The 10,849-nt window shown below is 63.6% G+C and overlaps 1 protein-coding gene across 4 annotated transcripts in view; it reads left to right on the top strand.

Annotated features, from left to right (window-relative positions):
- Window positions 1–207: 207 nt before the first annotated feature.
- FBN3 (fibrillin 3) overlaps window positions 208–10,849 on the top strand; it is a 64,477-nt gene continuing 53,835 nt past the window's right edge. For 3 of the 4 annotated variants that reach the window (XM_070491886.1, XM_070491885.1, XM_070491884.1), the window contains exons 1-9: window positions 208–389; window positions 2,072–2,285; window positions 2,402–2,484; window positions 3,020–3,118; window positions 3,275–3,370; window positions 3,604–3,699; window positions 5,456–5,653; window positions 5,763–5,888; window positions 6,014–6,139. In XM_070491886.1, the coding sequence (XP_070347987.1) occupies window positions 2,140–2,285; window positions 2,402–2,484; window positions 3,020–3,118; window positions 3,275–3,370; window positions 3,604–3,699; window positions 5,456–5,653; window positions 5,763–5,888; window positions 6,014–6,139 (970 nt within the window). In that variant the 5' untranslated portion in view covers window positions 208–389; window positions 2,072–2,139. The remainder of the gene's footprint in view (window positions 390–2,071; window positions 2,286–2,401; window positions 2,485–3,019; window positions 3,119–3,274; window positions 3,371–3,603; window positions 3,700–5,455; window positions 5,654–5,762; window positions 5,889–6,013; window positions 6,140–10,849) is intronic. The other variant, XM_070491887.1, reaches the window with a different exon arrangement.

Below are 10,849 nucleotides of genomic sequence, written 5' to 3'. Positions count from 1 at the left end.
TCAGGGCCACCTCCAGCTCGATTCTCTCCCACAACGCGGTTCCCTCCACCGCGAGTCCCCATCGCGCGTCGGCCCCCGCCCCGCCCTGCGCTCCCCCGTCTCTCCAGCCCCCCCAGTTCCACCGGCGCCCCGCGCCCTCCCCCAGCTCCCGGCCCCTCCCCTAGCCCGAGCTCTGCGCCCCCGGCCGCCGCCCCGGGAGCTCCGAGGTGCGAACGCGCCCTCCCCGGCTCCGCCCGCCCCCCGCTCCCCGCTCCCCCCGAGTGGCAGCGCTGGGCCGGGAACGCGGCGGGGTCGGCCTCTCGGCTCCGCGCTCCCGCCCCGGGCCCCCGGCGCGGAGGGAGCCCCGCGCGCCCGCCCCCGTGCCTGCCACCCCGCGCGCTGGCCCGCAGGTAGGTGACGCGGGGCGCGGGGGCGCGGGCCGGAGCGCAGGGGCGGGCGGCAGGGCCGGCGGAGGGGCCGCGGCGGGTGCGGGGCCCGAGTTCCTTTGTTCGCGGCCCGCAGCCCCGGGCCCAGCCCCCTCCCCTCTCCGCGCTCCGCTCTGGGCCGCCCGGGGCGCGGGGACCAGCGCCCGCAGGAGGGGTCGGGCCGGGCCCTGACCCGCAGGTGAGGGCGGAGCCCAGCGCGGTCGCGGCCCCCGGGCCTGCGTCCCCGGCCCTGCCCGGTGAGAACGCGGTCCCCTCCTCGTCCCCCGAGGCCGGGATCCCCCGCTGGCCGCCCCCCCGGCTCCCCGCCCGTGCCGCGCGCGCCATGCCCGCTCATTCATTCGACAAACTCCGGGGCGCGGTTGGCGGAGGGAGGGCGGGGGGCCGGGGCCGGCCAAACCGGAGACCCCCCACCCCCACCCCCGTCCGCGAGGCGGGCCGGGCCGGGAAGGAGGCCCCGTGGGCTCTGAGGCTGCGCCTGGAGAAGGCGTCCCGGGAGCGCGGACCTGCCTGGACAGCTTGGAAGCAAGAAGCCGCTGCCCCTCTCCAGCCGGGCCGGCTCTCTCCTGCCTCCCCGCTTAAGTTGACAAGGGTCTCCCCCTTCTCCGAGGACCTTGGGGCCACCTGGTCGGGCTCTCCTGTCATCCCAAGGCCCAGAGAGGGGCAGCCACGGGCCCAAGGGCACACAGCATGCTCCTCAGCCAGGCCCAATTCTTCTCCCTGGCCTGGAAAGTGGGACCCCAAAGGGGCCCCAGAAGGCCACTTGGTCTGCCTTCTATTCCTTAAGTATTCAGCTTCCATCCTCCTAAGCTTTGCCTGGTCCTCTCCGGCACCTCCTCCCTCGCAACCTTGCAGGTCCAGGAGAGAGCCGCCCCCCTCCTGGGGGGTCGGGGCGGATCCTCTTAGCCTCCCTCCCCTCTGCCAGGGCTCAGCCCGCGCTCAGCCCCGCACTAAGCTCGTGAGGGCCTCAGTCTGCCCGTCAGTGAAATGGGTGCAAAGCCGTCCCTTCCCTGGTGGGCGGAGGCGCATGCTGTCCGTTGGGAGGTCCCAGCCTCCGCCTGGTGCCCCTGCTCAGAAGGTCCCTGCGTCCCCCTGTCTCCCAACCCCTCCCTCCCTGCTCAGCCCGCCCCCTCGAGGCTTCCCGCCTCCCTGCGAATCAGCCACCAGCTCTGCCCGCTCTCATCTGGACGCCAGCCCGGGTTCCCCACCTGCACGCTGCCGCTGGGGCCCCTACAGCCCTCCCTACTCTGTCACACAGCCCCTGTGCCCTTGTTGCTCCCACTTAAAGCCCTTCGAGGGCTCTCCATCGTTCTTAACCTACAAGTAGAAGCTCCATTGCACACTTGCACTCTTGCAACACTGGCCTCTGTCCCCGTCTCCCATCCGCTCTGTGGTCCCCGACCTTCTTGCCTCTGCTCTGCTGCGCGCTCTGCTGCAGCACCCCTCTCTTGGTTAACTCCCTCTCTGAGACATCACGCCTCCTCTGAGAAGCCTTCCCTGACTGTTCACCTGCTCCCGGGGCAGGGTTGGTCGGAGGCTTCTGCGGTGGGGCCTGGGTTTCCCCATCCAGCTGCTCCCCATTCTCCTGTGTGCCCTGTGGCCAAGCCCAGGGCCTTCTGCTGGGGTTCACTCTTGCTTCTTCTCTGCAGCCTCCAGGAGACGCGTCGTGGTTCTGGAGGGTCTGTGCTTGGCAAGGCGAGGGGCTGGTGCTTTCACCATGGCCTGGGGCCCCCTGGCTCCGCTCCTGCTGGCCTGGACGGCCCTGTCGTGCGTGGCGGGTGTCTGGGGCCGCTGGGACGGGGCGACGGAGGCTGCAGGTCCAGGACGTGTGCGCAGGCGCGGCAGCCCAAGCATCTTGCAGGGGTGCGTGGTACCCGGGATGCTGAGAGGCCCCGGGTTGGGGGTGGGGGGCCGGGGATGAGGCCCAGGGGACACCCAGCTGGGCAGGGGCTCACCTGCCGTGCCACGCTCTCCCAAAGGCCGAATGTGTGTGGCTCTCGCTTCCACGCCTACTGCTGTCCCGGCTGGAGGACGCTGCCTGGCGGGAACCAGTGTGTCGTGCGTGAGTGGTGCTGCCTTCTGGAGGAGGGGGCGCGGGATGGGGGCACGGGGCAGCTCCCCCACCTGCGGGCAGGACCAGCCCGGGTCACAGGACGTTGGCTGGGGTGCTTGCATGAACCTCAGGAATGGCCCTTGCTGTCGTCTGGCTCCCAGGCCCCCCTGCCCTTCATTTCTTTGCCTTCCAGCCTCTCTGTGTCTGTCTGCCTGTCTGTCTGTCTCTCTCTCTCTGCCTGTCTCTTTCTCTCTTGGTCTCTCTCTCTCTGTCTCTCCTCATCTCTGTCTCTCAGTCTGTCTCCCATCCCCCATCTCTAGAATCTGACTCCACTCCCCAGGAGGGCCCCTTGGCCACCACGGCCGACGCCCGAGCATCTTGAGCTTCTCCCCTGGCCCCTCTCTCCGGCTGTTCTGCCCCATCTGTCGTGATGGCTCGATGGCTCAGCAGAGACTCGAAGCTTCACCCTGGGCGCCGACGGGAGGGGGGGATGGTGCCGCCTTCGGGGCCAGGCCTTGATGGTCGCCCGCTCCGCCTGTGCCAGCTGTCTGTAGGCACGCCTGCGGCGAGGGCTTCTGCTCGCGGCCCAACTTGTGCGCCTGTGCCGACGGGACGCTGGCCCCCAGCTGCGCAGGGAGCCGAGGTGAGCAAGGGTGGAAGTTTCTGGATGCCACTGGGAGCCCGGGCTGGTTTCACTCCAGGACCAGAGCTGGGCTGGGCCCTCCTCATCCCGCCGCCTTGCCCGTGCGTCGTGGGGCCTGTTGCACCCTTACTGTGTGTCCGTCCTCCCCATCCTCAGGGTCAGCGTGCAGTGTGAGCTGCATGAACGGCGGCAGCTGCCGGGGGGAGTCCTGCCTGTGCCAGAGGGGCTACACGGGCACCGTGTGTGGGCAGCGTGAGTACCCCCCACAGACAGCCGGGCCTGGATCCCAAAGGACAGGTCTCTGCTGTCACCCACCTACCACCCACGGTCACTTTTCTGGGACCAGGGATTGGAGGGGACACACTCGTCACAGTGTTATTATTGGGGTCAGATCGTGGGGATTCCCAGCTGAAGATGGGCTTGCCCGGGGCCCAGCTCCCTCTGCTACTGGGGCACCTCAGACCACCTCCCCTTTCCCTCCATAGCCGTCTGTGACCGCGGCTGCCACAACGGGGGCCGCTGCATCGGGCCGAACCACTGCGCCTGTGTGTACGGCTTCATGGGGCCTCAGTGTGAGAGAGGTACCAAGCCGGGGGGGAAGGATGGGGCTTCCTGGCAGCCCTGAGACTTGGCCAGGCCCTGGGAGGGTCCAGCTGGCCTCCTTCCACCTCCCCAGCCCCCCATTGCTGTGAATGGCAGAGAAACAGTCTGCTCCAGGAAGGGAGTCAGGGTGGGCTTCCTGGAGGAAGGGATAAGTTGGAGTTCATAAGATGGACAAGCCCCCTTTTATTGCACCCCCTCTGTCAGAGTGATCCCACGGGCTGAGGTGGTTGGGGTGAGGAGGCAGTTGCTAAAAATGAAGACAGTGGAAGCAACGATGTCTTTTGAAAAGTTGGATGTGGGGGAGGGGGAGGGGAGGAACGGAGGCAAGGACGGACCCCAGGTCTGCTCTGAAATCCAAGGGGATAGTGGTGCCACTGGGTGGCAGGAAAGGGGAAGACCGCAAGCTCAGTGTTGGCCCGGGAGCCTGTGGGTGGTCCAGGAGGCAGCTGGACGCCCAGGCTTGGGGGCCGCCCCATCCACGGGGCCTGAAGCCGAGCGGATGGTCCAGGTTCGAGGGGAGGAGAAAGGAGGGCCATGTCAGGGCACTCAGGAAAAACGGAGCCCCCAGGGGACTGAGAAGGAGAAAGCCAGCAGGAGCGGGTGGCCCTGGGGGTGCCCAGGCTGGGGCATCTCGGGCTGTGGGAGCCACCGGAGTGCCCGGCGGGGCCAAGGAGCCCAGGATGGCGAGGATGGGCCGGGCCCTGGTCCTGATCTTAGTGGGGAGCGTGTGGCTGGGAGCCGAGCCGGGTTGGAGGCGGGTAGCGAAGAATCAGAAGCCGGAGGGGCTGGGGGGTTACCTGGGTTCGAGGGTGGGTTTTGGGGAACTGGGTTGGACAAGAAAACAGAATCGGAATTCGAGCTGATGGTGGGGGAGCAGTCGCGGTGGCTGAGGGGGAGTGAGGCTCAGTGGGGAGGGGGAAGAGGAGAAGCCCGGGTGGGTGGTGGACAGTGAGGGTCCCAGAGGGAGGCAGGGCTGGGTGCCTCGGCGGGAGCGAGTGGGGATCCAGGGTTCTGGGTAAATTAGGTGAGATTCTGGGCACAGCGTTTTGGCTTAGGGAATCAGGGCCACCGGGGGTCTCTATGCAGCCCCTCCTCCATCCGGGGCCTGGCTTTGGCCTCTCCTTCTGGGAGGGACTTCCCTTGGTTCAGTGCCAGCCCCTTGATTGGAACCATCTGGAAGATGGAGCCAGGAAGTCACATCTGGGCCCGTGTATGGCGGTGGGGGGACTGACGGGACCACTTTCTGCTGGCTGCAGGGGTCAAGGTTGTAGTGTTGTGGATCCAGAGCATTTGGGCAGATGCTGGGTCTCTCCCAAATTTAGGGAGATCTGGCAGGGCCAGCATGCGCTTAGGGACGAGAGAGGCTCTCCAGCCAGGCATCCATGGGTCCCTACCCAGGCCTGAAGGAAAGTTGGGGCCTGGGGGGGAGAGGTGTCCCCAGATATGCCCTAGGCTTTGTGGGCTCAGAGGTCCTGGCCTCTCTCTTGGATGTTGGTTGGGGAATGCTTTAGTGAGAAAGGGTTTTGAAGGGTGAATAGGAGTTTGTCAGGTAGGGAAGGGAAACAGCATGAGTAAAGGCTGTGGTCAGGAAAAAGCCTGGTGTGTTGGTGTAGGGAGGCTGGGAAGGTGGTTGCTACAGTGGTCCAGGTGAGCTGGGGCGGCGGGGATGAAGATGCAGAAGGCTGTGGGGTGGGGCAGCCGGAGGCCAGCTGCCCACATCCATCTGTCCCGCAGACTACCGGACGGGGCCCTGTTTTGGCCAAGTGGGCCCCGAGGGGTGCCACCATCACCTGACAGTCCTCGTCTGCACCAAGGCGCTCTGCTGTGCCACTGTAGGCCGGGCCTGGGGCCTCCCGTGTGAGCTCTGCCCTGCACAGCCACACCCCTGTCGCCGTGGCTTCATTCCCAATATCCACACGGGGGCCTGCCAAGGTGAATGGGGGGTCACGAAGGGGGGCCGGAGGTCCTGAGAGTCAGGGCTGAGTGGGAGCGCTCGGCGGCCTTGGTTCCTCCCTCTGACGGGCCTCTCATTCCCTTGCAGATGTGGACGAGTGCCAGGCTGTCCCAGGCCTGTGCCAGGGGGGCAGCTGCGTCAACACTGTGGGCTCCTTTGAATGCCGCTGCCCGGCTGGACACCTGCTCAGTGAAAACAGTGCCAAGTGTGAAGGTGGCCGGCAGGGAGGGGGACCAACTGGGCCCTCCTTTGCGCTCTGGGTGGCCTAGGCTCCCCTGCAAGGAGGAGGTGGGCTGGGGCTGGCGGGGGCCGGCTCTGAGCGGCATCTGTCTACACAGATGTGGACGAGTGTCTCAGGGTGCCGGGCCTCTGCTCTGGGGGCGACTGCACCAACACAGTCGGGAGCTACGTGTGCACCTGTCCCCGTGGGTTTGCCAGCAGCCTGGACGGCACCCGCTGCCTGGGTGAGCTGAGGGCGCTGGAGGGCGGACGGCGGCCAGACCGGCCCCTCGCACATCTCTCTCTGCAACCCTCAGGCCCTGCTAGCCCTCCGATCTCTATGTCCCTCTGTCTTGTTTGGATCCTGGTTTCCATCCCTCTGGCATCCTGCCTCCCTACCCATTAGGCTTTGCGCTCTCTGGACCCCAGTCTCGCGCCCTTTGGCCCTCCATCTCCATGCCCTTTAGCTCTCTCATCCCCTGGCTGGCCTCTCGGCTGCACTGCCCACCTCCCTGCGCCCCTCTGCCTCTCAGATTCTAGGCTCTTCTGGCCCACTGGCTGCCTCTCTGGCCTCTCTGGCCCCCTGCCTCTATGCCCCTCTGACCCTCTAGCTTTCATCTCTATGCCCCTCTGCTTGTCTAGCTCCATCTCTGTGCCCTCCTGACCCTCCAGCCTCCCTCTGTCATCTAGCCTGCATCTCTGTGCCTCTCTGGTCGTCTAGACTCCACCTCTGTGCGCCTCTGACCCTCTAGCCTCCATCTCTATTCCCCTCTGGTCATCTAGCCTCCACCTCTGTGCCCCTCTGACGCTCTAGCCTCCATCTCTATGCCCCTTTGGTCATCCAACCTCATCTCTCTGCCTCTCTTACCTCTAGTTTTCATCTCTGTGCTGTTCTGGTCCTTTATCACCCACCTCTATGCCCCTCTGGTCCTTTACCACCCACCTCTGTGCCCCTCTGGTCCTTTACCACCCACCTCTGTGCCCCTCTGGTCCTTTACCACCCACCTCTGTGCCCCTCTGGTCCTTTACCACCCACCTCTGTGCCCCTCTGGTCCTTTACCACCCACCTCTGTGCCCCTCTGGTCCTTTATCACCCACCTCTGTGCCCCTCTGGTCCTTTATCACCCAACTCTGTGCCCCTCTGGTCCTTTATCGTCGACCTCTGTGCCCCTCTGGTCCTTTATCACCCACGTCTGTGCCCCTCTGGTCCTTTATCGTCGACCTCTGTGCCCCTCTGGTCCTTTATCACCGACCTCTGTGCCCCTCTGGTCCTTTACCATCCACCTCTGTGCCCCTCTGGTCCTTTACCATCCACCTCTGTGCCCCTCTGGTCCTTTATCACCCACCTCTGTGCCTCTCTGGTCCTTTATCACCCACTTCTGTGCCCCTCTGGTCCTTTACCATCCACCTCTGTGCCCCTCTGGTCCTTTATCACCCACCTCTGTGCCCCTCTGGTCCTTTACCATCCACCTCTGTGCCCCTCTGGTCCTTTATCACCCACCTCTGTGCCCCTCTGGTCCTTTATCATCGACCTCTGTGCCCCTCTGGTCCTTTACCACCCACCTCTGTGCCCCTCTGGTCCTTTATCACCCACCTCTGTGCCCCTCTGGTCCTTTACCACCCACCTCTGTGCCCCTCTGGTCCTTTATCACCCACCTCTGTGCCCCTCTGGTCCTTTATCACCCACCTCTGTGCCCCTCTGATCCTTTATCACCCACCTCTGTGCCCCTCTGGTCCTTTACCATCCACCTCTGTGCCCCTCTGGTCCTTTATCACCCAACTCTGTGCCCCTCTGGTCCTTTATCACCCACCTCTGTGCCCCTCTGGTCCTTTATCGTCGACCTCTGTGCCCCTCTGGTCCTTTATCACCCACCTCTGTGCCCCTCTGGTCCTTTATCACCCACCTCTGTGCCCCTCTGGTCCTTTACCACCCACCTCTGTGCCCCTCTGGTCCTTTACCATCCACCTCTGTGCCCCTCTGGTCCTTTACCATCCACCTCTGTGCCCCTCTGGTCCTTTATCACCCACGTCTGTGCCCCTCTGGTCCTTTATCGTCGACCTCTGTGCCCCTCTGGTCCTTTATCACCGACCTCTGTGCCCCTCTGGTCCTTTATCACCCACCTCTGTGCCCCTCTGGTCCTTTATCACCCACCTCTGTGCCTCTCTGGTCCTTTATCACCCACTTCTGTGCCCCTCTGGTCCTTTATCACCCACGTCTGTGCCCCTCTGGTCCTTTACCATCCACCTCTGTGCCCCTCTCGTCCTTTATCACCCACCTCTGTGCCCCTCTGGTCCTTTATCGTCGACCTCTGTGCCCCTCTGGTCCTTTACCATCCACCTCTGTGCTGTTCTGGTCCTTTATCACCCACCTCTGTGCCCCTCTGGTCCTTTATCACCCACCTCTGTGCCCCTCTGGTCCTTTACCACCCACCTCTGTGCCCCTCTGGTCCTTTATCACCCACGTCTGTGCCCCTCTGGTCCTTTATCGTCGACCTCTGTGCCCCTCTGGTCCTTTATCACCCACCTCTGTGCCCCTCTGGTCCTTTATCACCCACCTCTGTGCCTCTCTGGTCCTTTATCACCCACCTCTGTGCCCCTCTGGTCCTTTACCACCCACCTCTGTGCCCCTCTGGTCCTTTACCACCCACCTCTGTGCCCCTCTGGTCCTTTACCACCCACCTCTGTGCCCCTCTGGTCCTTTATCACCCACCTCTGTGCTCCTCTGGTCCTTTATCACCCACCTCTGTACCCCTCTGGTCTTTTATCACCGACCTCTGTGCCCCTCTGGTCCTTTACCACCCACCTCTGTGCCCCTCTGGTCCTTTATCACCCACCTCTGTGCCCCTCTGGTCCTTTATCACCCACCTCTGTGCCCCTCTGGTCCTTTATCGTCGACCTCTGTGCCCCTCTGGTCCTTTATCACCGACCTCTGTGCCCCTCTGGTCCTTTATCACCCACCTCTGTGCCCCTCTGGTCCTTTATCACCCACCTCTGTGCCCCTCTGGTCCTTTACCATCCACCTCTGTGCCCCTCTGGTCCTTTACCATCCACCTCTGTGCTCCTCTGGTCCTTTATCATCCACCTCTGTGCTCCTCTGGTCCTTTATCACCGAACTCTGTGCCCCTCTGGTCCTTTATCATCCACTCTCTGTTCCCCTCTGGTCGTCTAGCCGCCATCTCCATGCCTTTCTGCCCAATGGCCTCTCTAGACCCCTGTCTCTACATTTCTCTTTCCACTCCCAAGGAGTTTTTAGGCTCACGCATCTCCCCCCACACCCTTGTGTTTGAGATAGGGAAACTGAGGCCAAGAGAGGGGTTTGTTTGAGCCAGCTCAGAAAGTCCAGTACTGACAGATGTCCACACCCAGCTCCCCAGACCCCCAGCCGCCGTGGAGTCCTCTGGGCTGTCCCTCCCCCTGAGTGCCCACCCTCCTGTGATGCCCCACACCCCGCCTGGCCCGGGCGGGGGCCCTTGGGCTCTCACTCCTTGTCCTGCTGTCTTGATGAGCTGGTAGTTAGACTTTAGAAGTTGCCAGCGGCCCACAGGGCGAAGGGGCCCGGAGTATGCACACTCGTGAGAGGGGCCGGGCAGAGTCCTGCATTGGGAGGAGGGGGCTTGGCAGTTCCCCAGCACCCACCCGCCTCGGGCTGGGCCTCCACCAGGCAGGGCTGGGGTATTGTGTTTGGAGTTCTGCCCGTGTGCTGTGGCCAGCGCCAGACCTTCTATTCCTCCACCTCTGGGGGCCACTGTGGCGGGCATGGAGGACCCCTCTGGGCACGTCCCCCAGCCTGGGGGTACTTCTCCCAGCTATGGAACAGCGGAGGCTGGATTTCAACCAAAGTCAGGTTGCCTCCAAACATGGGCTTGGGATTCAGTCCCTGGTTCTGAATGCCACCCGAGCTGCCCGCAAACTCTATGACGTGGGACAAATGACATAGCTTCTCTGTGCCTCAGCTTCCTCCTCTGTAAAATGGGCACACAGGCAGTCCCTACCTCCTGGAGTCGTGCAGAGGGGCAAATACAGTTGGTGGAGCGATTTGCCTGGGGCTGGATATTGTGGATGCTCAGTACACGTTCACTGAGACAGGGGAACGGTGGCGTTGGGGCTGTGGCCGCCTGGCCAGGCCTGATCACAGCGGATGCTTAAAAAGCAGCAGCAGCATCGTGTTTGTTGAAATTCTTCTGCTCTGTCTCTGTCTTTCCTACTGGAGAGGCAGCCACCTGGTCAGGTCCCCTGGGGTTTGCTGGTCTGGCCTCCCATCCTCCCTTGCCCTTCAGCAGCTGTGTGACCTTGAACGAGTCTGTTGACCTCTCCCCGTCTGGGAAGCCCAGCCCCCGTCGAGAGCTCAGGGCTGGTGCCAGGAGTGCAGAACCCCGACTCCCACACGGGAAGCTGGGATGTCCCCAGGTGCACAGAATGGGGCCGGGGAGGCGGGAAAAGTTTGCGTGGTTTCTCAGCCTGGGGCAGAACAACAGCAGCAGGCGGCCCTCCCAGCTAGTGGGAGGGGTTTCTCCACGGCGGGCCCCCAGCCAAGATCTATGGGGCGGGCCCCCAGCCAAGATCTATGGGATTTTAAACCTAAAAATATGCTCTTTGAGTCAGGGCCTCAGAAATCTGATCACCGCACGAAGCCGGGCTCGAGGGAACAGTGGAAAGTAGAAGAGGGACCGTGCTTCTCATAACTGATGGGCGTCTGCCTCAGTCTCCCCAGGGGCTGCAGCCATCAATCCACTATCGGGGTTCCTTCTCAGTTTCACAGCCTCTTAGGTTTCCCCGGGATGCCCAGGGCTGGCAGGCAGGCACACACAGCTGTGGATCCTGGCATCCCCACCTGAGCGTCCAGCCTGACCTCCCACCAGGGAAGCCCCCCAAACCAAGAGTTTTTCCTCAGTGTGGTTGAATACCCACAGTGACGGGGAGCTCACGACCAGTGCCAGCTTGCGTTTTGGGGATGC

The sequence above is a fragment of the Equus asinus genome, chromosome 20 (assembly GCF_041296235.1).
Source record: "Equus asinus isolate D_3611 breed Donkey chromosome 20, EquAss-T2T_v2, whole genome shotgun sequence".
Taxonomy (NCBI): domain Eukaryota; kingdom Metazoa; phylum Chordata; class Mammalia; order Perissodactyla; family Equidae; genus Equus; species Equus asinus.
The sequence above is the reverse complement of the archived record's forward strand: the minus strand, read 5'-3'. Positions and strand labels throughout refer to the sequence as shown.